The sequence below is a fragment of the Scyliorhinus canicula genome, chromosome 2 (genome assembly GCF_902713615.1).
Source record: "Scyliorhinus canicula chromosome 2, sScyCan1.1, whole genome shotgun sequence".
NCBI lineage: Eukaryota > Metazoa > Chordata > Chondrichthyes > Carcharhiniformes > Scyliorhinidae > Scyliorhinus > Scyliorhinus canicula.
Genome location: NC_052147.1, coordinates 548,208 through 574,292, shown reverse-complemented (window position 1 = coordinate 574,292; position 26,085 = coordinate 548,208). Strand labels below are relative to the sequence as shown.

The 26,085-nt window shown below is 46.3% G+C and overlaps 1 protein-coding gene across 1 annotated transcript in view; it reads left to right on the top strand.

The window, feature by feature from the left end:
• The window catches only part of LOC119962482 (calcium permeable stress-gated cation channel 1-like), a 149,284-nt gene that overhangs the window by 64,685 nt on the left and 58,514 nt on the right, over window positions 1-26,085 (top strand). Inside the window, exons 8-11 of the mRNA XM_038790426.1 lie at window positions 1,503-1,747; window positions 3,549-3,682; window positions 16,740-16,862; window positions 20,416-20,569. Of these exons, the coding sequence (XP_038646354.1) occupies window positions 1,503-1,747; window positions 3,549-3,682; window positions 16,740-16,862; window positions 20,416-20,569 (656 nt within the window). The remainder of the gene's footprint in view (window positions 1-1,502; window positions 1,748-3,548; window positions 3,683-16,739; window positions 16,863-20,415; window positions 20,570-26,085) is intronic.

Genomic DNA, 26,085 nt, shown 5'->3' with positions numbered 1-26,085 from the left:
AAGAACCTGGTGAGGACTGTCATCTTCACGGATTGCACCCTGCCGCCAGGGAAAGCAGCAGCATGTCCCACTTCATAAAGTCCCCCTCCATCTGATCCACCAGCCGTGCTAAATTGAGCTTGTGCAGGGCACCCCAACTCTTAGCCACCTGTATTCCCAAATAGCAAAAGCCCCTCTCCACCATCTTAAGCGGGAGCTCTCCCAGTCTCTTTTCCTGGCCCCTCGCATGGATCACAAAGAGCTCACTTTTCCCGACATTCAACTTATACCCCGAGAAATCCCCGAAATCTTTTAGGATCTGCATGACCTCCCCATCCCTCCACCGGATCTGAAATATACAGGAGCAGGTCATCTGCGTACAGTGAAACACGATGCCCCCCCCCCCCCCCCCCCCCCGAACCAGCCCCCTCCAGTTTCTAGACATCCTCCGCGCCGTGGCCAACGACTCGATTGCCATGGCAAACAGCAGGGGGGACAGGGGGCACCCCTGCCTCGTTCCTCGATGCAGCCTAAAGTACTCCGATCGGTCGGTTCGTGGACACACTCGCTACAGGGGCCTGATACAGCAATTAACCCACCCTATGAATTCCTCGCCAAATCCAAATCAGTTCCCACAGGTCCTCCCATTCCACCCGATCGAAGGCTTTTTCCGCATCCATTGCCGCCACCACTTCTACATCCCCCCCCATCCGAGGGCATCATAATCACATTCAGGAGCCTCCGCCCATTCATGTTCAGCTGCCTGCCCTTCGCAAACCCCGTCTAGTCCTCATTAATCACCCCCGCGACACAGTCCTCAATTCTAGTGGCCAGGATCTTGGCCAACAGTTTGGCGTCTACATTAAGGAGCGATATCGGCCTGTAGGAGCCACATTGCAACGGGTCCTTATCTCGTTTAAGGATGAGCGAAATCACGGCCCGCGACATCGTCGGGGGAAGGGTTCCCCTTTCCTCAGCCTCATTGAAGGTTCTCAACCGTTTGTGTCCGTTTAAGTTTGCATTGCATCCATGTTGTTTTCAGTACAAGGAAATTAAGAAATTAAACCCTTGGTTTTTTTTAAAGGGAGCGTGACCCACAGAACCGTGTGGGCGGCACGGTAGCACAGTGGATAGCACTATAGCTGCACAGCGCCATGGTCCCAGGTTTGACTCCCGGCTTGAGTCACTGTCTGTGCGGAGTCTGCACGTTCTCCCCGTGTGTGCGTGGGTTTCCTCCGGGCGCTCCGGTTTCCTCCCACAAGTCCCGGAAGACGTGCTGTTCGGTGAATTGGACATTCTGAATTCTCCCTCTGTGTACCTGAACAGTGGCGTCTGGGAGATTTTCACAGTAACTTAATTGCAGTGTGAATGTAAGCCTACTTGTGACAATAAAGATTGCTTTACTTTACTATAGTGGGGAAAATGATCAAATTACTCCAGCTGTACATGCGTGATGAGTCTGAACTGTATCATGCTCTGTTGTAATGCCCCAAAACAGGATGAGTCTGCTGATGTCTAAACATGGGATTTGGTGATGTTGAAAGCACACATATTGCACAGCGGAGATGGGGGCATCAGGAAAGAAACATCTGGCTTCCTGCCTGTGGTCCTTTTGGTGTTTGTAACTTCTATTTTCCTCTCTCAGGCGAAAGGCAATGAGAAGGACGTTCTATATTTCACAGCCAAGGCCCAAAAAGAAGGAAAGATAATGATTAAGACCCATCCATTGGCACGGGTCTGTTGCTGCGACTCCTGTGGGTTTGAACAGGTGAAAAGAATGGAAACTTCAGTTTACAAAATAAGTAGAGAGACATGTTAAACGCAGGAAAGTGGAGGCAGTGGAGAGGGCTGGAGGAGCTGGGGTTGTCTGGGCGGAGATGGGGACGGATGGAGAAGTTGTCTGGAGCATCAGGAGTGACACATGAGGCAATGAGACACCGAATGTGACAAAAGTATCATTCACTGAGATTCAGGAGAAAGGCAAGTCATTAGGGTGTAAATTGGCCACAATGGTACAGGAAGTGAGGATATCAGCAAAGCGGAGGGATGGGGACTTATGAGATGGTTGTGGAATCAGGGACCTGGATTTTCGTGGAGTTGGAATGACTCTGGAGACAATGATGCGCAGGACCCGATTCCGGGTTCCTCACCCCCATTCACAGAGCTCGAAGGATGCTGATAGAGAGCCCACGCTCCCAACCTGACTGGCCATATCTCTGACCCCTGTCATTTTCATGAAGTTGGACTGCTTCCGGTTGATTTGCGGTTTGTATCTCTCTCAAAGGAATCGTGAACCATAGTTAGGATTCAGAAACATTTTGAAAAATAAATTTTCAAGATCTTGCGCATGACCTTTCAATATGCCTTCCATGCTCTGTCCATGCAAACTCAAAGCCCCCCATCCATCCTCAATGCCCCATATGGCCATGCCAACTCATACCTCCTACCACCCCTATGGGCCCTCACACCCTCCTTGCTGACTCATGGCCCTTCCATGCCCATTCATCCAGTAAACACTCTGTACAGAACCAATCAACCTTATCCCATCTACAAACAATGGCATGTATGGAACTGCTTCGGGTAAAGAAACACCCTTTCACAAATCTCCTTTTGGAAAAAAAACCTGCTGTTTCTACAGCCTATAAAAGTGTCAGTCATGCAGACCCATCACAGATAAATAATTTATTATAACCAACAGTTCTCTGCAGCTCTCACCCAAGCATGCAGACGGCTGTAAGAATTCTTTCAGTAGAAATGGGTGACCATCCTGCTTTGCTGAGAGCTCAGCAGGGACCCTGTTTAGGCAGCCGTTACGAGGAGCGATAGGGAGTAGGTGGAGGGTATGTTTTGGCAGCCGTTACGAGGAGCGATAGGGAGTAGGTGGAGGGTATGTTTTGGCAGCCGTTACGAGGAGCGATAGGGAGTAGGTGGAGGGTATGTTTTGGCAGCCGTTACAAGGAGCGATAGGGAGTAGGTGGAGGGTATGTTTAGGCAGCCGTTACGAGGAGCGATAGGGAGTAGGTGGAGGGTATGATAGCATGAAGGCTCCAAGGGATCATGGGTTTGGATAGAGAGGCATGAGCTGGCATGATGATTTGGAATGTTTGTGCAGGTGAGGGGGTGAGGGCCCTTTAATAGAACTGGGACAAAGTCCCCGAGAACCAAGGTGGGCCTTCTAACCAGCCTACACTCTGCTTCTGGAGTTAGTGAGCCTGACTCGATCTTACACATTGCCCCGCCCTCCCGGAGCAAAGATGGAGACATTAGGGAAGCCTTTCTACCGGGGAAGATAATACAGTCATCCTCCAAACACGGATGAAACGGCTGAATTCAAGAAGTAAGACGAGTGTGACAGTCTTTGACATCAAGGCAGGATTTGACCAAGAGTGGCATCAAGGAGCCCTCGCAAAGTCTAAGTCCATAAGAATCAGTGGGGAAACTGTCCAGGGGTTGGAGTTATACCTAACACAAAGCAAAATGAAGCTGGTTGTTTGAGGTCAATCATTTGAGCTGTAGAGCTATGAGGTACATGGCCAATTAGTTACCAAGTATTTCCCTCATTTTTGCAGGTGGATGCAGAGCAGTACTACAGTGAATTGGAGGAGAAGCTAACAGATGAGTTTAATGCTGAGCGGAATCGGATTACCCTGAAAAGGCTGGGAATGGGATTTGTGACCCTGCAGGATGAGCGGATGACAGCTGTGTGAGTGTCCGAGTGGGGGAGATACCTGTTTGGTTATTTATTGGACTTTCCATTTCTCAGTTTATACAAACAATCTGACTGAACGTGCATTTGCCGTACATTCCCTGGCACTGGCTGTACACGGCCCCTCCATTTCCTACTACTGACCCAGCAATGCTACTACCTCACCCAAAACAGTTTCCCATCTCCTAAAATCTATCAAGTCCAGTTTACCAACCACCCCGGTGCTTACTGACCATGCAACCCCCTCCATTAGAATATATATTTCCTTAAATAAGGAGACCAAACTGCTCCCAGTGCTCCAGATGCCGTTTCACCAATACCGTGTACAGCTGCAGCCAGACTTCCCGATTCTTATACTTCAACCCCTTGAAATAAGGGCCAATATTCCATTAGCCTTCCCGATTTGGGCAGCACGGTAGCATTGTGGATAGCACAACTGCTTCACAGTTCCAGGGTCCCGGGTTCGATTCCCGGCTTGGGTCACTGTCTGTGCGGAGTCTGCACGTTCTCCCCGTGTCTGCGTGGGTTTCCTCCGGGTACTCTGGTTTCGCCCGCAATCCAAAGATGTGCGGGTTATGTGGATTGGCCATGATAAATTGCCCTTAGTGTCCAAAATTGCCCTTAGTGTTGGGTGGGGTTACTGGGTTATGGGGATAGGGTGGAGGTGTTAACCTTGGGTAGGGTGCTCTTTCCAAGAGCCGGTGCAGACTCAATGGGCCGAATGGCCTCCTTCTGCACTGTAAATTCTATGTCTATGATTACCTGCTGCCCCTGTGTGATAACTTTCTGTGTTTCGTGCACACATACCTCCAAGTCCCTCCAAAAAAGGTGTAACTAGTAGACCAGGGAGAACTGGTGGATGTTTATTTAGACTTTCAGGAGGATTTGACAAGGTCTCCACAATAGATTAATATGTAAAGTTAAAATGCATAGGATTGTGGGTAGTGTCTTGAGATGGATAGAAAGCTGTTTGGCAAAACGTTCGAATGAATGGGTCTTTTTCTGATTGGCTGGCAGTGACTAGTGGGGTTCCACAGGGATCTGTGCTAGGACCCCAACTGTTCACATTATATATTAATGATTTTGACAAGGGAACTAAATGTATTATCTCCAAATTCGCAGATGATACAAAGTTGGGTGGGAGGGTGAGCTGTGAGGAGGATGCAGAGATGCTTCAGTGGGATTTGGACAGGCTGAGTGAGTGGGCACATGCATGGCAGATGCAGTATAATGTGGATAAATGTGAGGTTATCTGCTTCGGTAGGAGAAATAGGCAGGCAGATTATTATTTGAATGGGTGAAAATTAGAGAAGTGGATACTCAGCGAGACCTTGGTGTCCTCGTGTATCAGTCGCTGAAAGTAAGCGCGCAGGTACAGCAGATAGTAAAGAAGGCAAATGGTATGTTGGCTGTCATAACAGGATGATTTGAGTATAGGAATAGAAATGTTTTACTGCGATTATATAAGTCATTGATGAGGCCACACCTGGACTATTGTGTTCCGGTTTGGTGTCCTTGGGCAGCACGGTAGCACAGTGGTTAGCACTGTGGCTTCACAGCACCAGGGTCCCAGGTTTGATTCCCCGCTGGGTCACTGTCTGTGCGGAGTCTGCACGTTCTCCCCGTGTCTGCGTGGGTTTCCTCCGGGTGTTCCGGTTTCCTCCCACAGTCCAAAGACGTGCAGGTTAGATGGATTGGCCAGGATAAATTGCCCTTAGTGACCAAAAAGGTTAGGAGGGGTTATTGGGAGTTATGGGGATAGGGTGGAAGTGAGGGCTTAAGTGGGTCGGTGCAGACTCGATGGGCCGAATGGCCTCCTTCTGCACTGTATATTCTATGTTCTATGCTCTTATCTGAGGAAGGATGTTCTTGCTGAGGAGGGAGTTCAGTGAAGATTTACCAGTCTGATTCCTGGGATGGCGGGACTGTCACATGAGGAGAGACTCGGTCAGGATTATATTCATTGGAGTTTAGAAGAGTGAGAGGAATCTCATAGAAACTTACAACATTCTAACAGGATTAGACAGGGCAGATTCAGAAAGAATGTTCCCGATGGTGGAGTTGTCCAGAACTAGGGGTCATAGTTTGAGGGTAAGGGGAAAACCTTTCAGGACTGAAGTGGGATTAGGGTATTGAGTTGGATGATCAGCCATGAACATAATTAATGGTGGATAATTCATCAAGCATCATCTCATTAACTGCATTGATGGATTCCACCTGGTCCACAGCAGGACACAAAAAACACTATTTTGCAAAATACCCAACACGGCTGCACCTGGAACAGACTTTTCCAAAGGTCGGACATTGCCGTGGGCCACGTCGGTTGCCACATTTCTGGCACAAGATGGTGTTGACTCCTGTTGGCTGCTTAAAATGGCCGCCTGCACTGAGACCACATTTCTTCATGACGTGCGTAACAGCGCTAATGGCGCTGACGTCTTCCTCTATGTTGATGCCAAAATGCTTTGAGCTGAATGTGCTGATTTGCTGTGCAGCCACCTCACCCACGTGGCAAATCTTTATTCCTTGTTCCAATACCAAATCTTCTCCTTGCAGCAACCTCTCACAAAGCTTATCATTTATTGTACCAAAGACAATTTGGTCGCAGATCATTGAAGATTTCAGGCGACTGAAGTTGCAGAACTGGGCCTTCAGCCTCAAGTCAGTGACAAAACAGTCGAATGATTCATCAGGTTTCTGGGTACATGTACGGAACATTTATTTCTCAAATATCTCAATCTTTTTGGGGGCGCAAAGTCGATCAAAGTACCGAAAGACTTGATCGCATCTCTTGCTCTCCTCCTCATTGTCAAAAGTGAAAGTATTGCTTGTGGACCTGGCACAGTGAGCAGCAATGAGAGCCGCCTTTCGTCAGGCTGTGCCTGCAGACTTAGGGCTGATACATAGAGATTAAACAGCTGCTTGAAGACACTCCAGTTCTCGTCTCCATTACCCAATACTTGAAGCTGGTGGGGAGCCTTTCAACCTTCCATGTCGAACTTCAGTACCTTTTACTGCGTTGAGTCACCAATGGTTGGTTCTTCAGCCGGTTTTAACTTTGTCTTTTCTGAAGTTACCCTCAAATCTTCAGCTCCCGTACCATGTTGTGTTCTGTGATCTTATCTTGCAATGATGCTACAGAACTGCTGGTGATTTAGCCCGAACTATCATTTGTTAATGTACACCTGGTAAGGTAACAATTAGATACAGACCAAGTTATCATAGAGTTACTTTAAACTCTCCTGGAACTACCCTAATGTGCGACTTTCCTCATGTACGCCTTACAAGGGCAGCACAGTGGCACAGTGGGTTAGCCCTGCTGCCTCACGGCGTCGAGGTCCCAGGTTTGATCCCGGCTCTGGGTCACTGTCCGTGTGGAGTTTGCACATTCTCCCCGTGTCTGCGTGGGTTTCGTCCCCACAACACAAAAGATGTGCAGGGTAGGTGGATTGGCCACGCTAAATTGCCGCTTAATTAGAAAAATGAATTGGGTACTCTAAATTTTTTTTTTAAATGTACACCATACAACCTTCTGCTGGTAGCCGGATGGCACCTGACTGATATCTGACGCCACCTGCTGCTGAGAGGTCACACTGCTGAATACATATGATATTATCTACAGGCATATCACCACGGGCAGGGCTGACCTATGAGGAGAGATTGAATTGGTTAGCATTGTATTCGCTGGAGTTCAGAAGAATGAGGGGGGATCTCCTAGGAACCTATAAAATTCTAACAGGACTGGACAGGGTAGATGCAGGAAGGATGTTCCCGATGGTGGGTGTGTCCAGAACCAGGGGTCACAGTCTGAGGATATGTGGTAGGCTGTTTAGGACAGAGATGAGGAGAAATTTCTTCACCCAGAGAGTGGGCAGCCTGTGGAATTCGTTACCACAGGAAATAGTTGAGTCCAAAACATTGTATGTTTTCAAGAAGCAGTTATATATAGCAGTTATGGTGATGGGGATCAAAGGTTATTGGGGTACGGGAGATTGAGAGTATAGAGGTCAGGAGCACAGATTTGACTTTGCAGGAGGGTGCCAGTGTTCAGGTAGGTGGTTTGAAGTGTGTCTACTTCAATGCCAGGAGTATACAAAATAAGGTAGGGGAACTGGCAGTATGGGCTGGTACCTGGGACTTTGATGTTGTGGCCATTTCAGAGACATGGATAGAGCAGGGACAGGAATGGTTGTTGCAGGTTCCGGGGTTTAGGTGTTTTAGTAAGCTCAGAGAAGGGGGCAAAAGAGGGGGAGGTGTGGCGCTGCTAGTCAAGGACAGTATTACGGTGGCGGAAAGGATGCTAGATGGGGACTCTTCTTCTGAGGTAGTATGGGCTGAGGTTAGAAACAGGAAAAGAGAGGTCACCCTGTTGGGAGTTTTCTATAGGCCACCTAATAGTTCTAGGGATGTAGAGGAAAGGATGGCGAAGATGATTCTGGAAAAGAGCGAAAGTAACAGGGTAGTTGTTATGGGAGACTTTAACTTTCCAAATATTGACTGGAAAAGATATAGTTCGAGTACATTAGATGGGTCATTCTTTGTACAATGTGTGCAGGAGGGTTTCCTGACACAATATGTTGACAGGCCAACAAGAGGCGAGGCCACATTGGATTTGGTTTTGGGTAATGAACCAGGCCAGGTGTTAGATCTGGAGGTAGGTGAGCACTTTGGAAACAGTGACCACAATTCGGTGACCTTTACGTTAGTGATGGAAAGGGATAAGTATACCCCGCAGGGCAAGAGTTATAGCTGGGAGAAGGGCAATTATGATGCCATTAGACATGACTTAGGATGTGTTGGTTGGAGAAGTAGGCTGCAAGGGTTGGGCACACTGGATATGTGGAGCTTGTTCAAGGAACAGCTATTGCATGTTCTTGATAAGTACGTACCAGTCAGGCAGGGAGGAAGGGGTCGAGCGAGGGAACCGTGGTTTACCAAAGAAGTGGAATCTCTTGTTAAGAGGAAGAAGGAGGCCTATGTGAAGATGAGGCGTGAAGTTTCAGTTGGGGCGCTTGATAGTTACAAGGAAGCGAGGAAGGATCTAAAGAGAGAGCTGAGACGAGCAAGGAGGGGACATGAGAAGTCTTTGGCAGGTAGGATCAAGGAAAACCCAAAAGCTTTCTATAGGTATGTCAGGAATAAAAGAATGACTAGGGTAAGAGTAGGGCCAGTCAAGGACAGTGGTTGGAAGTTGTGTGTGGAGGCTGAGGAGATAAGCGAGATACTAAATGAATACTTTTCGTCAGTATTCACTCAAGAAAAAGATAATATTGTGGAGGAGAATGCTGAGACCCAAGCTAATAGAATAGATGGCATTGAGGTGCGTAGGGAAGAAGTGTTGGCAATTCTGGACAAGGTGAAAATAGATAAGTCCCCGGGGCCGGTTGGGATTTATCCTAGGATTCTCTGGGAAGCCAGGGAAGAGATTGCTGAGCCTTTGGCTTTGATTTTTAGGTCATCATTGGCTACAGGAATAGTGCCAGAGGACTAGAGGATAGCAAATGTGGTCCCTTTGTTCAAGAAGGGGAGTAGAGATAACCCCGGTAACTATAGGTCGGTGAGCCTAACGTCTGTGGTGGGTAAAGTCTTGGAGAGGATTATAAAAGATACGATTTATAATCATCTAGATAGGAATAATATGATTAGGGATAGTCAGCATGGTTTTGTGAAGGGTAGGTCATGCCTCACAAACCTTATCGAGTTCTTTGAGAAGGTGACTGAACAGGTGGGCGAGGGTAGAGCAGTTGATGTGGTGTATATGGATTTCAGTAAAGCGTTTGATAAGGTTCCCCACGGTCGGCTATTGCAGAAAATACGGAGGCTGGGGATTGAGGGTGATTTAGAGATGTGGATCAGAAATTGGCTAGTTGAAAGAAGACAGAGGGTGGTAGTTGATGGGAAATGTTCAGAATGGAGTTCAGTTACGAGTGGCGTACCACAAGGATCTGTTCTGGGGCCGTTGCTGTTTGTCATTTTTATAAATGACCTAGAGGAGGGCGCAGAAGGATGGGTGAGTAAATTTGCAGACGACACTAAAGTCGGTGGAGTTGTAGACAGTGCGGAAGGATGTTGCAGGTTACAGAGGGACATAGATAAGCTGCAGAGCTGGGCTGAGAGGTGGCAAATGGAGTTTAATGTGGAGAAGTGTGAGGTGATTCACTTTGGAAAGAATAACAGGAATGCGGAATATTTGGCTAATGGTAAAATTCTTGGTAGTGTGGATGGGCAGAGGGATCTCGGTGTCCATGTACATAGATCCCTGAAAGTTGCCACCCAGGTTGATAGGGTTGTGAAGAAGGCCTATGGTGTGTTGGCCTTTATTGGTAGAGGGATTGAGTTCCGGAGCCATGAGGTCATGTTGCAGTTGTACAAAACTCTAGTACGGCCGCATTTGGAGTATTGCGTACAGTTCTGGTCGCCTCATTATAGGAAGGACGTGGAAGCTTTGGAACGGGTGCAGAGGAGATTTACCAGAGTGTTGCCTGGTATGGAGGGAAAATCTTATGAGGAAAGGCTGATGGACTTGAGGTTGTTTTCGTTAGAGAGAAGAAGGTTAAGAGGTGACTTAATAGAGGCATACAAAATGATCAGAGGGTTAGATAGGGTGGACAGCGAGAGCCTTCTCCCGCGGATGGAGGTGGCTAGCACGAGGGGACATAGCCTTAAATTGAGGGGTAATAGATATAGGACAGAGGTCAGAGGTGGGTTTTTTACGCAAAGAGTGGTGAGGCCGTGGAATGCCCTACCTGCAACAGTAGTGAACTCGCCAACATTGAGGGCATTTAAAAGTTTATTGGATAAGCATATGGATGATAATGGCATAGTGTAGGTTAGATGGCCTTTAGTTTTTGACTTCCCATGTCGGTGCAACATCGTGGGCCGAAGGGCCTGTACTGCGCTGTATCGTTCTATGTTCTATGTTCTATGTTATGGGGGTAAAGTGGGATTCGGCTATTGAGTTGGATGATCAGCCATGATGCTGATGAATGGCGGAGCAGGCTCGATGGGCCGAATGGCGGAGCAGGCTCGATGGGCCGAATGGCGGAGCAGGCTCGAAGGGCCGAATGTCTCCTATTTTCTATGTTTCCATCCACTCCGATTGAGACGCCTCGAAAAACTCTAATAAATTAGTCATACACAAAGTACAAAGAAGATTACAGCACAGGAACAGGCCCTTCAGCCCACCAAGCCTGTGCTGATCCACATTCTTCATTTAGACCTAAATACATCTTAAACGTTGCTATTGTGCCTGCCTCCACCGCCTCCACTGGCAATGTGTTCCAGGCATCCACCACCCACTGCGTGAAAAACTTTCCCTTCACATCTCCCCTAAACTTTCCCCCTCTCACTTTGAAGCTGTTCCCCCCTGAGTCTTCCGCCCTGGGAAAAAGCTTCTGACTATCCACCGTCTATACCTCTGATAATTTTGTTGGCCTCAATCAGGTCTTCTCTCAGCCTCCGTCTTTGCAACAAAAACAATCCAAGTTTATTCAACCTCTCCTCATAGCTGACACCCCAGCCAGCCAATATCCTGGTAAACCTGATTTGAACTCTCTCCAAAGCACCCAGGTCCTTCTGGTAGTGTCGTGACCAGAACTGCACGCAATATCCCGAATGTGGCCTCACTAAAGTTTTATACAACTGTAACATGACCTGCCAACTCTTGTACTCAATGCCCCGGCCAATGAAGGCAAGCATGCCGTATGCCTTCTTGACCACCTTATCCACCTGCATTGCTACTTTCATGGAACTATAGACCTGACCACCCAGATCCCTCTGTATGTCAATGCTGCTAAGGGTTCTGCCATTTACTGTATAATTCACACCTGAATTTGATCTTCCAAAATGCAACACCTCGTATTTGTACGGATTGAACTCCGTCTGCCACTTCTCTCCCCAACTCTCCAATCTATCTATATTCTGCTGTATTCTCTGACAGTCTCTTCACTATCTGCAACTCCACCTATCTTGGTGTCATCTGCAAACTTGCTAATCAGACCATCTTCCCTCCAAATCATTTATATTCGAAACAACAGTGGTCCCAGCACTGATCCCTGTGGAACACCACTAGTTACAGATCTCCATTCTGAAAAACTCACTTCCACTGTTACTCTCTGTCTCCTGTTGCCAAGCCAGTTCTTTATCCATCTAGCTGGCATACCCCCAATCCCATGCAACTTTACATTTTGTACAGTCTGCTATGAGGGACCTTGTCAAATGCCTTATTAAAGTCCATGTAGACGACATCCACAGCCTTTCCCTCATCAATTAATTGAAAATGAAATGAAATGAAAATCGCTTATTGTCACGAGTAGGCTTCAATGAAGTTGCTATGAAAAGCCCCTAGTCGCCACATTCCGGCGCCTGTTCGGGTAGGCTGGTACGGGAATTGAACCGTGCTGCTGGCCTGCCTTGGTCTGCTTTAAAAGCCAGCAATTTAGCCCAGTGTGCTAAACCAGCCCTCCTAATTCTGTTACCTCCTGAAAAAAAACTCAATCAAGTTGGTAAGACATGACCTTCCTCGCACAAAACAGTGTTTCCTATCACTAACAAGTCCATTCAAAATGTCAATGAATCTTGTCCTTCAGTATCTTCTCCAACAGCTTCCCTACCACTGACGTCAGGTTCAGCGGCTTATAATTACCTGGATTATCCCTGCTTCCCTTCTTAAACAGAGGGACAACATTGGCTATTCTCCAGTCCTCTGGAACCTCGCCTGTGGTCAAAGATGATGCAAAGATATTTGTTAAGGTCCCAGCTATTTCCAATCTTGCTTCCCACAGTAACCTGGGATAAGATATTGGATATCTTAAAACGCATTAAGCCTTAATGCATTTTAAGATATCCAATACTTCCTCCTTCATTATGCTGACAAGTCCTAGAGTATTCACACACCCATCCCGAACCTCAACATCTGTCATGTCCCTCTCCTTGGTAAATATTGATGTAAAGTACTCATTAAGGATCTGACCCACTCCTCTGATTCCATGCAGGACTTCCCTCCTTTGTCCTTGAGTGGGCCTCCTTTTTCCCTAGCTACCCTCTTGCTCCTTAGATATGTATAAACAGCCTCAGGATTTTCCTTGACCCTGCTTGCCAATGACATTTCATGGCCTCTTTTAGCCCTCCTACTTTCCTGACATTCTTCAAAAGCTTTGTCTGTTTTTAGTTGTCTAGACCTTATGCATGCTTCCCTTTCATGGAGTCATGCTTGATTAGATTATGATTTTCCAAAAGTGCTGTTATTACTTCCTGAATAATTGATTCTAATATTTATCCAACAGTAGGGATTGGGCTTATTGGCCAATAGTTATCGCTTTATGCCTCCCTCCCTTTTTGAACAGGGGAGTCACATTGGCAGTTTTCCAATCCTCCGGTACTTCCCCAGAATCCAAGGATTTTGAAAATTACAACCAATGCATCCACTATCTCTACAGATACTGGGATGTAGGTCATCAGGGCCAGGGGGGACTTGCCTGCCTTCAGCCCCATTAGTTTGTCTAATACTGCTTCTCCAGTGGTGGTGATATTTAATTACTCCCCCGTATTCTTTAGTATTAATGGGATGTTTGAAGTATCTTCCATCATAAAGACTGGTGTAAAATATCTGTTTAACTCCTCTGCTATTTCCTTGTTCCCCAAAACTATCTCCCCAGATTCATTCTCTGAGGGACATATGTTCACTTTGACCTCTCTTTTCCTTTTTATATTTTTTAAGGAGCTCTTATTGACAGTTTTTAATATTCTTCGCTAGTTTGCCCTCGTAGCGTACTTTCTCTCTATTATCTTCTTATTTTTCCTTTGCTGGATTCTGAATTTATCCCAGACTTTGCGGCTTTCACTGACTTTTGCCTCCTTATCTGCTTTTTTTTCAACTTAATCCTTTCCTCAACTTGTGTGGTTGGTTTATCCCTCTCTTTGAATTTTTCCTGCTCCTGGGATATATTTTTGCCGAGAGTCACGAATTGTCTCCTTAAATATCTGCCACTGCCCGTTTGCTGTCTTTCCTGCTAATCTACCCACCCAATCCACAGCTATCTCTGTCCTCATTTCATTGTAATTCCATTTATTTAAGTTCAATACAGTTATTTCTGACACAGTTTTTTCACATTCAAACTGAATATTAAATTCTTATGATCTCTACTTCCTCAGCGATCTTTTATTCAGAGATAATTTATTAAACCTGCCTCATTACCCATTCATTACCAGAGGCAAGATCGCCTGTTCCCTGGTTGGCTCCATGACATGTTGCTCTGGGAAACTATCCCTGATCCATATGAATTTATTATCGGAGCTACCCTTTCCAACTTGATTAATCCAATCAACATAAAGATTAAAGTCACACATAATTATTGCTCTATTCTTTTTGCATGCTCCTATAATTTGTTGATTTATACCCTTTCCGACAGTGCGGTTACTGTTTGGGGGTATGTACAGTGCTCCTACCAATGTCTTCTTTCCATTGCTGTTTTAACACCACCCAAATGGACTCTACATCACCCGTGTCTAGATCATCTCTCACAGCTGTCCTCATTTCATCTCTTATTAACAGTGCTACCCCACCACCCTTTCCTTCCAAACTCTCCTTCCGAAAGGTCAAATATCCGTGAATATTAAGTTCCCAGTTTTCATCTCTTTGTAACCATGTTCCCGAGATGTCAATGAGATCATATCCATTTACCTCTGTTTGCACTGTCAGTTCACCTATCTCATTCCGAATGCTTTGTACATTAAGGTACAACACTTTTAGATTTGCCTCTATGCCATTTTTAAACTTTTCTTTGTACTGTGGCCCTATTTGCCTCTCATCCTTGCATACCCTGTCTACCGTTTTTACATTTTAGTCTTAGAACATAGAACATAGAACAGTACAGCACAGAACAGGCCCTTCGGCCCTCGATGTTGTGCCGAGCAATGATCACCCTACTCAAACCCACGTATCCACCCTATACCCGTAACCCAACACCCACCCCCCCCCCCCCCCCCCCCCCCCCCCCCCCCTAACCTTACTTTTTAGGACACTACGGGCAATTTAGCATGGCCAATCCACCTAACCCGCACATCTCTGGACTGTGGGAGGAAACCGGAGCACCCGGAGGAAACCCACGCACACAGGGGGAGGACGTGCCGACTCCGCACAGACAGTGACCCAGCCGGGAATCGAACCTGGGACCCTGGAGCTGTGAAGCATTTATGCTAACCACCATGCTACTGTGCTGCCTGTTTTATTACTGTCCTTGTTTCTCTTTCCGTTGTCATCCAACTTAGTTTGTCACCCAGTTTCCATTTGAGTTTAAACCCTCCCCAACACACAGTAACAAACACCTGCCCTGGGACATCAGTCCAGGTCCTGTCCAGGTGTAACCCATCCAGTTTGTACAGGTCCCACCTCCCTCCAAACCTGTCCCAATGTCCCAGGAAGCTGAAACCCTCTCCCTCACACCAACACTTCAGCCCCGTATTCATCCGGTGTAACCTGCTATTCCTACTCTGTCTAGGCCGTGACACTGGCAATAGTCCTGAGATCACCATCTTTGAGCTACAATTTTTCAACTTTCTTCCTAACTCCAAATATTCTACTTTTAGGACCTCATCCCTTTTTATAACCCATGCCATTAGTACCGATGTGTACCACTACCACTAGCTGTTCACGCACCGCACCGCAACCCCCCCCCCCCCCACCCCCACCCACCCTCCCTCCAGATTGTCCTGAAGCCACTCCAAGACATCCTTGACCCTAGCACCAGGCAGGCAACATACGATCCTGGAGTCTCATTTGCAGCCACAGAAACGCCTGTCTATTCCCCTTACAATTGAATCCCCGATAGCTACCTCCCCTCTGCAGCTGAACCAACCATGGTGCCACGAGTTTGGCTGTTGCTGCTTTCCCCTGAGAGGCCATTCCCCTCAACAGTACCCAAAGTGGGATATCTGTTTTGCAGGGTAATAGCCAGAGGAGATTCCTGCACTGCCTGCCTAGTTCTCTTGCTCTGCCTGATGGTCACCCATTCCCTTCCTGCCTGTGGGGTTTTAGCCCATGGCATGACCACTCTCTATACGTGCTGGCCACGATACTCTCTGCATTGTGAATGCTCCACAGAGTCCACAGCCACTGCTCCAGCTCCAAAGTCCAGGCTTCCAGGAGCTGCAGCTGGAGACACTTCCTGCACACATACTGGCTCTGGGCACTGGAAATTGCCCAACTTCCCACATAGAGCAGGAGGAACAAACCACAGCTTTGAGCTCTCCTGTCATTACATATCCCTTTGGATTAAATCTTTAAAGGACTCTTAAAATCAAATTATATTAAGTACTTTAGACCCTTTCTTCCCTTGACCGCATTAATATAGAATATAGCCCATACAACTGTCAACCACAAAAGGAGGACATTACAAACTCTAAGTGATAATACTAGGATAAATACTCACCGTCTGTTCTCATCCAATCAGCAATTTCCTCTTGCCTAGGTTCATTTTCAAATCCTGATGTCACCTCAGGAACCCCACCCTGTGCTCCTCCTTTTAAAGTTCTCCCACGGCTCTCTCAGCTGCTCCTCACCAGATTCGCTCTTTCTTTGACCTCCGGTGCTCTGTACTGTAAGTGTTACCTAATGTCCCTTTTCCCCATGTGCTCCCAATTCCCCAAGACCTTTTATTTTAAGGAGCAGGAATACTCACCAATCCTACCCACCAATTGCAGAAAGAAAGAACTGAACACAGTTACTCCAAATCTGTTCTAACCAGAATTTTAAACCACCACTTAATCTAACTCCCTGCTTCCCCAAACTCCAGCTGCACTCTAATGCATCCTAAATACACTCCTGACTCTTGCTTTGTAGATGATGGACAGGTTTTGGGGAGTTAGGAGATGATCTCCTCTCCGCAGAATTCCCAGTCTCTGGCCTATTCTTGTAGCCACAATACTGAACAGCCAACACTTGTTTCTTTGCTCCTCAACTGCAGTTCATACCGAGGCACATCGTACATCAGCAACACATCATTTGATCAACAGAACCCATGCTTCCCTCCCGCTTACTTCTCATTCTATCTTTCAGGATTGTGAAGCATTATCAGCACAGTCGGTGTCGCTATCAGCCGCAGCAGTCCAGTGTCACTACTATCGTCAAGTCTTACAGATGGGATGTTAGATATGCACCAGCGCTGAGCGACATTATCTGGTAGGAATCAAATTCCACTCGGTGAGCAGTCTCGGTTGGTCTGATTTCCCGATTATCAGTAACAAGGTGACCAGCAATGGAAAGGTGCTGAATGGTCCCAATACTCGTGCTAAGTTCCGGGCAGCAGCTGTTAGTGAGAATGAATCTCAACCTCGGGCCTGCTTCAAATGTCAAACGGTTGATTGATTGATTGAGCACCAGCTGGGAGAAAGCTGCTGGACGCACCATACGCTTCTCTCTCCGCCGAGCAGAGGAAATCATCAACATTTATACAGTTACAGAAACAGCTACGAGCCCACGTCGGCTGGATACAGTTTAGTAACAATGGGGCTGCATGATCTGCTCAACAATGAGTGGAGGGCCCCCTTATCGACTATCCTTGGGATCTGTGCTATAAGCAGCATTCCTCAGAGGCAGCTGCTGGTGAGGGATGTCCTGCTCCATATGCTGTTGCCATGTAGATCTGTGGGAACTAACAAAGTTTCACAAATGGTCAAGTTTGTTCGCCATAAATGTCGTCATGCCTCACAAACTGCTACGTTTCGCTTTGATGCAGGTTTTCAGATTCTATATTGTTAGCGTGTATCTATGATGATGGTATGTGTATATATAGGGAGAATATGTGTTGTTAATGTGTATCTGTGATAAGCGAGCGTCCACAGATTTTGCATTGAGGACTGCACGGTGGTGCAGTGGTTAGCACTGCTGCCTATGGCGCTGGGGACCTGGGTTCGATCCCGGCCCCTGGTCACTGCCCATGTGGTGTCTGCATTGGTCTCACCCCCACAACCCAAAAAGATGTGTCGGTGGATTGGCCACGCTAAATTGCCTGTTAATTGGAAAAACAATAATTGGGTACTTTTTTAAAAAGGAAAAAAAATAGATTTTACATTGCAGGTGCCTCGTCTCCGGGCCTCGTGCCTACCATCAGAGTTTGTTTTTTGTTAATTCTCAGAGTGTAGGTGCCTTTGATAAGGTGGCCATTTATTGATGAACCACGTCGAATGGCAGCTGTCCTTGTGGTGTTAGTACATCCACAGTGTTGTTAGGAAGGGAGCTCCAGGACTTTGATATAGAAACAGTTAAAGAACGGTGACGTAGTTCCATCAAGGTGGTGTGTGAATTGTGAGGGGACCTCCAAGTGGTGATGTTCCGATGCATCTGCTGCCCTTCTCGATGCTAGAATTCGCGAGTCAAAGGAGCCGATGTGAGTTTCTAAATAACACACACGGCTGCCAGTGTGCATCGATGGTGGAGAGGGTGAATGTTTAAGGTGGTGCCTGTTAGCAAAAATAAAAATGAATGAAATTGGAAGAAAATCATTGGTTTTGATGGGAAATTGATTAAGACACTGGAGCAGAACATTGAAATAATAGATATGACACTTGTTGATGGGATGTGACTAGTGGTGTCCACCAGGAATTTATACTGAAATGAAATGAAAATGGCTTATTGTCACGAGTAGGCTTCAAATGAAGTTACTGTGAAAAGCCCCTAGTCGCCACATTCCGGCGACTGTTCGGGGAGGCTGGTACGGGAATCGAACCGTGCTGCTGGCCTGCTTGGTCTGCTTTCAAAGCCAGCGATTTAGCCCAGTGAGCTAAACCAGCCCCTCCCCTTGAATGTTTCAATGTCTTTATCAAAAACCTAGATGAAGGAACAAGTGTTGGGCGTGATTTAACGGGAGAGAAACAGAATCTCGTTTCTGGCATGTTTAGCAGGTGTTTCTCTGCACCTGTACCAGGGTTGGCGTGACTGTCCTATGGGGAGAGATTACCGAGCCTGTATTCTCTTGAGTTTCAATAATGGTACAGAAGATGAAGAGGGAGGGGTCCTCCCCAATATCGACATGTCTACTGGCTACCAGACCCGGCAAAAAAAGTTGAAGACCTGGTTAAGGCACTGGAGGGGACCTGTGGGGCAGCAGCAATTGGGAAAAGGGCGGAGGGGAAGGGTCGTCGGCAGTGGGAAAGGCCCTGATGGAGCAGTTGATGGACTCCATCAAAGACAAATTTTGCCAGCAAAGGAAGGAGATGCATGGGGACTGGTCGAAGGCCATCGAGGGAGCAGTCGCACCTCTGCGAGGATCGATAGACTGGATGTAGAAGTGCTTCGGGGTACTTTTTAATGACGCCCCGCCTCTCTCTCTGCTCTTTAATGACGCCCCGCCTCTCTCTCTGCTCTTTAATGACGCCCCGCCTCTCTCTCTGCTCTTTAATGACGCCCCGCCTCTCTCTCTGCTCTTTAATGAAGCCCCGCCTCTCTCTCTGCTCTTTAATGAAGCCCCGCCTCTCTCTCCACTCTTTAATGAAGCCCCGCCTCTCTCTCTGCTCTTTAATGAAGCCCCGCCTCTCTCTCCGCTCTTTAATGAAGCCCCGCCTCTCTCTCCGCTCTTTAATGATGTCTCGCCTCTCTCGCTGCGCTCAGTCTCTGAGATGAAATGAAATGAAAATCGCTTATTGTCACGAGTAGGCTTCAATGAAGTTACTGTGGAAAGCCCCTAGTCGCCACATTCCGCCGCCTGTTCGGGGAGGCTGATATAGGGACACCCACAGTGCTATTGGAAGGGAATGCCAGGATTTTGATCCAGTGACAATGAAAGAACAGCAACATGTTTCCAAGTGAGAATAGTGAGGGACTTGGAGGGGAACTTCCAGGTGAAGGTGTTCCATGTTTCTGCTGCCCTTGCCCTTCAAGATGGTGGCAGTCGCAAATTTGGAAAGAGCGGTCTAAGGGGATTTGGTGAGTTTCTGCAGTGCATCTTGAAGATGGTACACACGGCTGCCACTTTGTCGGTGGTGGAGCGAGTGACAGTTTACGTGGTGGATGGGGTGCCAATCAAGCCGGCTGCTTTGTCCTGGATGGTGTCGAGCTTCTTGAGTGTTGTTGGAGCTGCGCTCATCCCGGCAAGTGGAGAATATCCATCACACTCCTGACCTTGTGCCGTGTAGATGGTGGAAAAGGGAGTCAGGAGATGGTCACTGCCTGTCACTTGTACGATGAAAATGTTACCTGCCACTTGTCTGCCCATGTTGAAGGTTGTCCAGGTCTTGCTCCATTTGGACACAGACAGCTTCAATGTCTGAGAAGTAGTGAACGGTGTTTGTTGAACATTGTACAGTAATCAGTGAACATCCCCATTTCTGAAGGGAAGGTCATTAAACTGAGTCACTCAAACCTCAGCTGCCTGTGCTGTAACTCAGACCAAGTCCTGTTCATTATTACTCTTGTATTCGCTAGCCTATACTGGCTCCCAGTCAATTCATATCTTGATTTTAAAATTGTCATCCATGTTTTCAAATCCCTCCATAGGCTTCCCCGTCCCGATTTCCTTCAGTCCCATGACCCCCCTCACCCATCTGTAGTCACCTAATTCTGCTTTCTTGAATATCCCAGATTTGAATCACTACATAATTAGTGCTCTTACCTCAGCAGTCTGGGTTTGATATCTCCCCTGAAGCTTTACTATGTGAACAGAACAATATTAATGCAAGTTGCTGTTGTTGGACATGTTGTACTAATTCTTAAATGTGTTTTTTTCTTACTGTGTTAGGGAGAACCTGTCGGTGCAGGGTAGCACTTGGTGGATCCGCTGCACACTTCTCAATATCTTTCTCTTCATTCTCCTCTTCTTTCTCACCACTCCTGCCATCATTGTGAACACTATGGACAAGTTCAACGTCACCAATCCTGTTGAGAGCCTCAAGGTGGGAGAATATTGCTGCTGCTTAGTTATTGCTTCCTGTCCAACACCAACCTCCTATGTGATCACTGGCATCCATATGTTGCAATCTTCTCCCCAGCACCAAAATGGGTCTTGCCAAAGTCATTATGTGCCACAGACTGTACCTTGGGTGAAGGACTTCAAGGTCCATCATCAAGAATTCCTTGGCAGTACCACTACTGACCAGGCTGGCTGAATCTACATTACTAAACCTGTGGCAGGTGATGACAGAACCAGCCAGAGGGGAAAACTACTTGACTCATTGATAACAATTTAGCTGTGGCAAATGCATCTGTCCATGACAGTATCGGTAAGAGTGACTGCTACACTTTGTTGTGGGGACGAAGACCTGTCTTCATACTGCAGAGAATTTCCATTGTGTTGTGTGGCACTACCACTGTGCTAAACATGTCAGGGCCCCAGACAAGAAACCCAACGATTTGCAATTTTTAAAACTGAGGAAAGGATATTTTGCCCCCAGAGTGATAACATTGACCAAAATATATCTTTTATGTGAAAACAAACTGTTCAAACCATTCTTAAATAAAAGGAAAAACTTTAACTTAATCCCTAGAGCTGCAACTATATACATATTCCAATTAAACAAACCAACATAGTTCAAAGACCACTTATAAATGAAGTTAACAGTCAAGTTTACTTGCTTTCTCTGTACAAGGACCTTCGGGGAATCTTTGAGGAACCAGCTGAAGACCTGTTGTCAGACTAAAATCCTGTGACAAACTGCAAAACTACTGATCGACCTGGCTCCACCCCTTAATTACATCACGAGATATTGTTCAGTCTCCGCCCACTAATATGTCCCAGGCCTGTTTATCCAGGAATAAGCACCATCCTTGATTAATTGTCTATACGTCAGGGATCCTCCAAAATCAAAATAATTTTAGCCATCCATCTGTAAAAAGGTAAATGGTTAAAACCAATGATTATCTCTCTTTTTGACCCCTTAATCACAGCTTTAGCAGACATGCTGCCTGTCTGTATCACAAACTAGGGTTTTCCATAACATTACTGCAACAAAATATAAAATATGATAATTTCTTCATTCATCACAAATGAAGTAGATTCAGAACAGAACAAGCATCTCAGTACTGGATATGACAGAGGTGCTGTGTGCTATCAGCAGCAACAGAATTGTATTCAGCTTCATGGCCAGACATATCCCCAATCTAGCATTACCATTCAGCAAGGGGATCAACCCTAGTTCAATGAGGAGTGGAGGAGAGCCATAAGCAGCGCCAGGTATACTTCAAAACAGGCACCAACTTGTGAAAGCTCAGCCAGGACTATGTGCTTACTAAACGGCAGAATCTGCATGCTATAGACAGACAGCAGAATCTGCATGCTATAGACAGACAGCAGAATCTGCATGCTATAGACAGACAGCAGAATCTGCACGCTATAGACAGACAGCAGAATCTGCATGTTATAGACAGACAGCAGAATCTGCATGCTATAGACAGCAGAATCTGCATGCTATAGACAGACAGCAGAATCTGCATGCTATAGACAGACAGCAGAATCTGCATGCTATAGACAGACAACGGAATCTGCATGCTATAGACAGACAACAGAATCTGCATGCTATAGACAGACAGCAGAATCTGCATGCTATAGACAGACAGCAGATTCTTCATGCTACAGACAGACAGCAGAATCTGCATGCTATAGACAGACAGCAGAATCTGCATGCTATGGACAGACAGCAGAACCTGCATGCTATAGACAGACAGCAGATTCTGCATGCTATAGACAGACAGCAGAATCTGCATGCTATAGACAGACAGCAGATTCTTCATGCTATAGACAGACAGCAGAATCTGCATGCTATAGACAGACAGCAGAATCTGCATGTTATAGACAGACAGCAGATTCTTCATGCTATAGACAGACAGAAGAATCTGCATGTTAGAGACAGACAGCATAATCTGCATGTTATAGACAGACAGCAGAATCTGCATGCTATAGACAGACAGCAGAATCTGCATGTTATAGACAGACAGCAGATTCTTCATGCTATAGACAGACAGCAGAATCTGCATGCTATAGACAGACAGCAGATTCTGCATGCTATAGACAGACAGCAGAATCTGCATGCTATAGATAGATCGCATAATCTGCATGCTATAGACAGACAGCAGAATCTGCATGCAACAGACAGACAGCAGAATCTGCATGCTATAGACAGACAGCAGAATCTGCATGCTATAGACAGACAGCAGAATCTGCATGCAACAGACAGACAGCAGAATCTGCATGCTATAGACAGACAGCAGAATCTGCATGCTGTAGACAGACAGCAGAATCTGCATGCTGTAGACAGACAGCAGAATCTGCATGCTATAGACAGACAGCAGAATCTGCATGCTATAGACAGACAGCAGATTCTTCATGCTATAGACAGGCAGCAGAATCTGCATGCTATAGACAGACAGCAGAATCTGCATGCTATAGACAGACAGCAGAATCTGCATGCTATAGACAGACAGCAGAATCTGCATGCTGTGGACAGACAGCAGAATCTGCACGCTATAGACAGACAGCAGAATCTGCATGTTATAGACAGACAGCAGAATCTGCATGCTATAGACAGCAGAATCTGCATGCTATAGACAGACAGCAGAATCTGCATGCTATAGACAGACAGCAGAACCTGCATGCTATAGACAGACAGCAGATTCTGCATGCTATAGACAGACAGCAGAATCTGCATGCTATAGACAGACAGCAGATTCTTCATGCTATAGACAGACAGCAGAATCTGCATGCTATAGACAGACAGCAGAATCTGCATGTTATAGACAGACAGCAGATTCTTCATGCTATAGACAGACAGAAGAATCTGCATGTTATAGACAGACAGCATAATCTGCATGTTATAGACAGACAGCAGAATCTGCATGCTATAGACAGACAGCAGATTCTGCATGCTATAGACAGACAGCAGAATCTGCATGCTATAGACAGACAGCAGATTCTTCATGCTATAGACAGACAGCAGAATCTGCATGCTATAGACAGACAGCAGAATCTGCATTTTATAGACAGACAGCAGATTCTTCATGCTATAGACAGACAGCAGAATCTGCATGCTATAGACAGACAGCAGATTCTGCATGCTATAGACAGACAGCAGAATCTGCATGCTATAGATAGATCGCATAATCTGCATGCTATAGACAGACAGCAGAATCTGCATGCAACAGACAGACAGCAGAATCTGCATGCTATAGACAGACAGCAGAATCTGCATGCTATAGACAGACAGCAGAATCTGCATGCTATAGACAGACAGCAGAATCTGCATGCTATAGACAGACAGCAGAATCTGCATGCTGTAGACAGACAGCAGAATCTGCATGCTGTAGACAGACAGCAGAATCTGCATGCTGTAGACAGACAGCAGAATCTGCATGCTATAGACAGACAGCAGAATCTGCATGCTATAGACAGACAGCAGATTCTTCATGCTATAGACAGGCAGCAGAATCTGCATGCTATAGACAGACAGCAGATTCTTCATGCTATAGACAGGCAGCAGAATCTGCATGCTATAGACAGACAGCAGAATCTGCATGCTATAGACAGACAGCAGATTCTTCATGCTATAGACAGACAGCAGAATCTGCATGCTATAGACAGACAGCAGAATCTGCATGCTATAGACAGACAGCAGAATCTGCATGCAACAGACAGACAGCAGAATCTGCATGCTATAGACAGACAGCAAAATATGCATGCTATAGACAGACAGCATAATCTGCATGTTATAGACAGACAGCAGAATCTGCATGCTATAAGAACATAAGAACATAAGAACTAGGAGCAGGAGTAGGCCATCTGGCCCCTCGAGCCTGCTCCGCCATTCAATGAGATCATGGCTGATCTTTTGTGGACTCAGCTCCACTTTCCGGCCCGAACACCATAACCCTTAATCCCTTTATTCTTCAAAAAACTATCTATCTTTACCTTAAAAACATGTAATGAAGGAGCCTCAACTGCTTCACTGGGCAAGGAATTCCATAGATTCACAACCCTTTGGGTGAAGAAGTTCCTCCTAAACTCAGTTCTAAATCTACTTCCCCTTATTTTGAGGCTATGCCCCCTAGTTCTGCTGTCACCCGCCAGTGGAAACAACCTGCCCGCATCTATCCTATCTATTCCCTTCATAATTTTAAATGTTTCTATAAGATCCCCCCTCATCCTTCTAAATTCCAACGAGTACAGTCCCAGTCTACTCAACCTCTCCTCATAATCCAACCCCTTCAGCTCTGGGATTAACCTAGTGAATCTCCTCTGCACACCCTCCAGCGCCAGTACGTCCTTTCTCAAGTAAGGAGACCAAAACTGAACACAATACTCCAGGTGTGGCCGCACTAACACCTTATACAATTGCAACATAACCTCCCTAGTCTTAAACTCCATCCCTCTAGCAATGAAGGACAAAATTCCATTTGCCTTCTTAATCACCTGTTGCACTTGTAAACCAACCTTCTGTGACTCATGCACTAGCACACCCAAGTCTCTCTGAACAGCGGCATGCTTTAATATTTTATCGTTTAAATAATAATCCCGTTTGCTGTTATTCCTACCAAAATGGATAACCTCACATTTGTCAACATTGTATTCCATCTGCCAGACCCGAGCCCATTCACTTAACCTATCCAAATCCCTCTGCAGACTTCCAGTATCCTCTGCACTTTTCGCTTTACCACTCATCTTAGTGTCATCTGCAAACTTGGACACATTGCCCTTGGTCCACAACTCCAAATCATCAATGTAAATTGTGAACAATTGTGGGCCCAGCACGGATCCCTGAGGGACACCACTAGCTACTGATTGCCAACCAGAGAAACACCCATTTATCCCAACTCTTTGCTTTCTATTAATTAACCAATCCTCTATCCATGCTACTACTTTACCCTTAATGCCATGCATCTTTATCTTATGCAGCAACCTTTTGTGTGGCACCTTGTCAAAGGCTTTCTGGAAATCCAGATATACCACATCCATCGGCTCCCCGTTATCTACTGCACTGGTAATGTCCTCAAAAAATTCCACTAAATTAGTTAGGCACGACCTGCCTTTTACGAACCCATGCTGCGTCTGCCCAATGGGACAATTTCTATCCAGATGCCTCGCAATTTCTTCCTTGATGATAGATTCCAGCATCTTCCCTATTACCGAAGTTAAACTCACTGGCCTATAATTTCCTGCTTTCTGCCTACCTCCTTTTTTAAACAGTGGTGTCACGTTTGCTAATTTCCAATCCACCGGGACCACCCCAGAGTCTAGTGAATTTCGGTAAATTATCACTAGTGCATCTGCAATTTCCCTAGCCATCTCTTTTAGCACTCTGGGATGCATTCCATCAGGGCCAGGAGACTTGTCTACCTTTAGCCCCATTAGCTTGCCCATCACTCCCTCCTTAGTGATAACAATCGTCTCAAGGTCCTCACCTGTCATAGCCTCATTTCTATC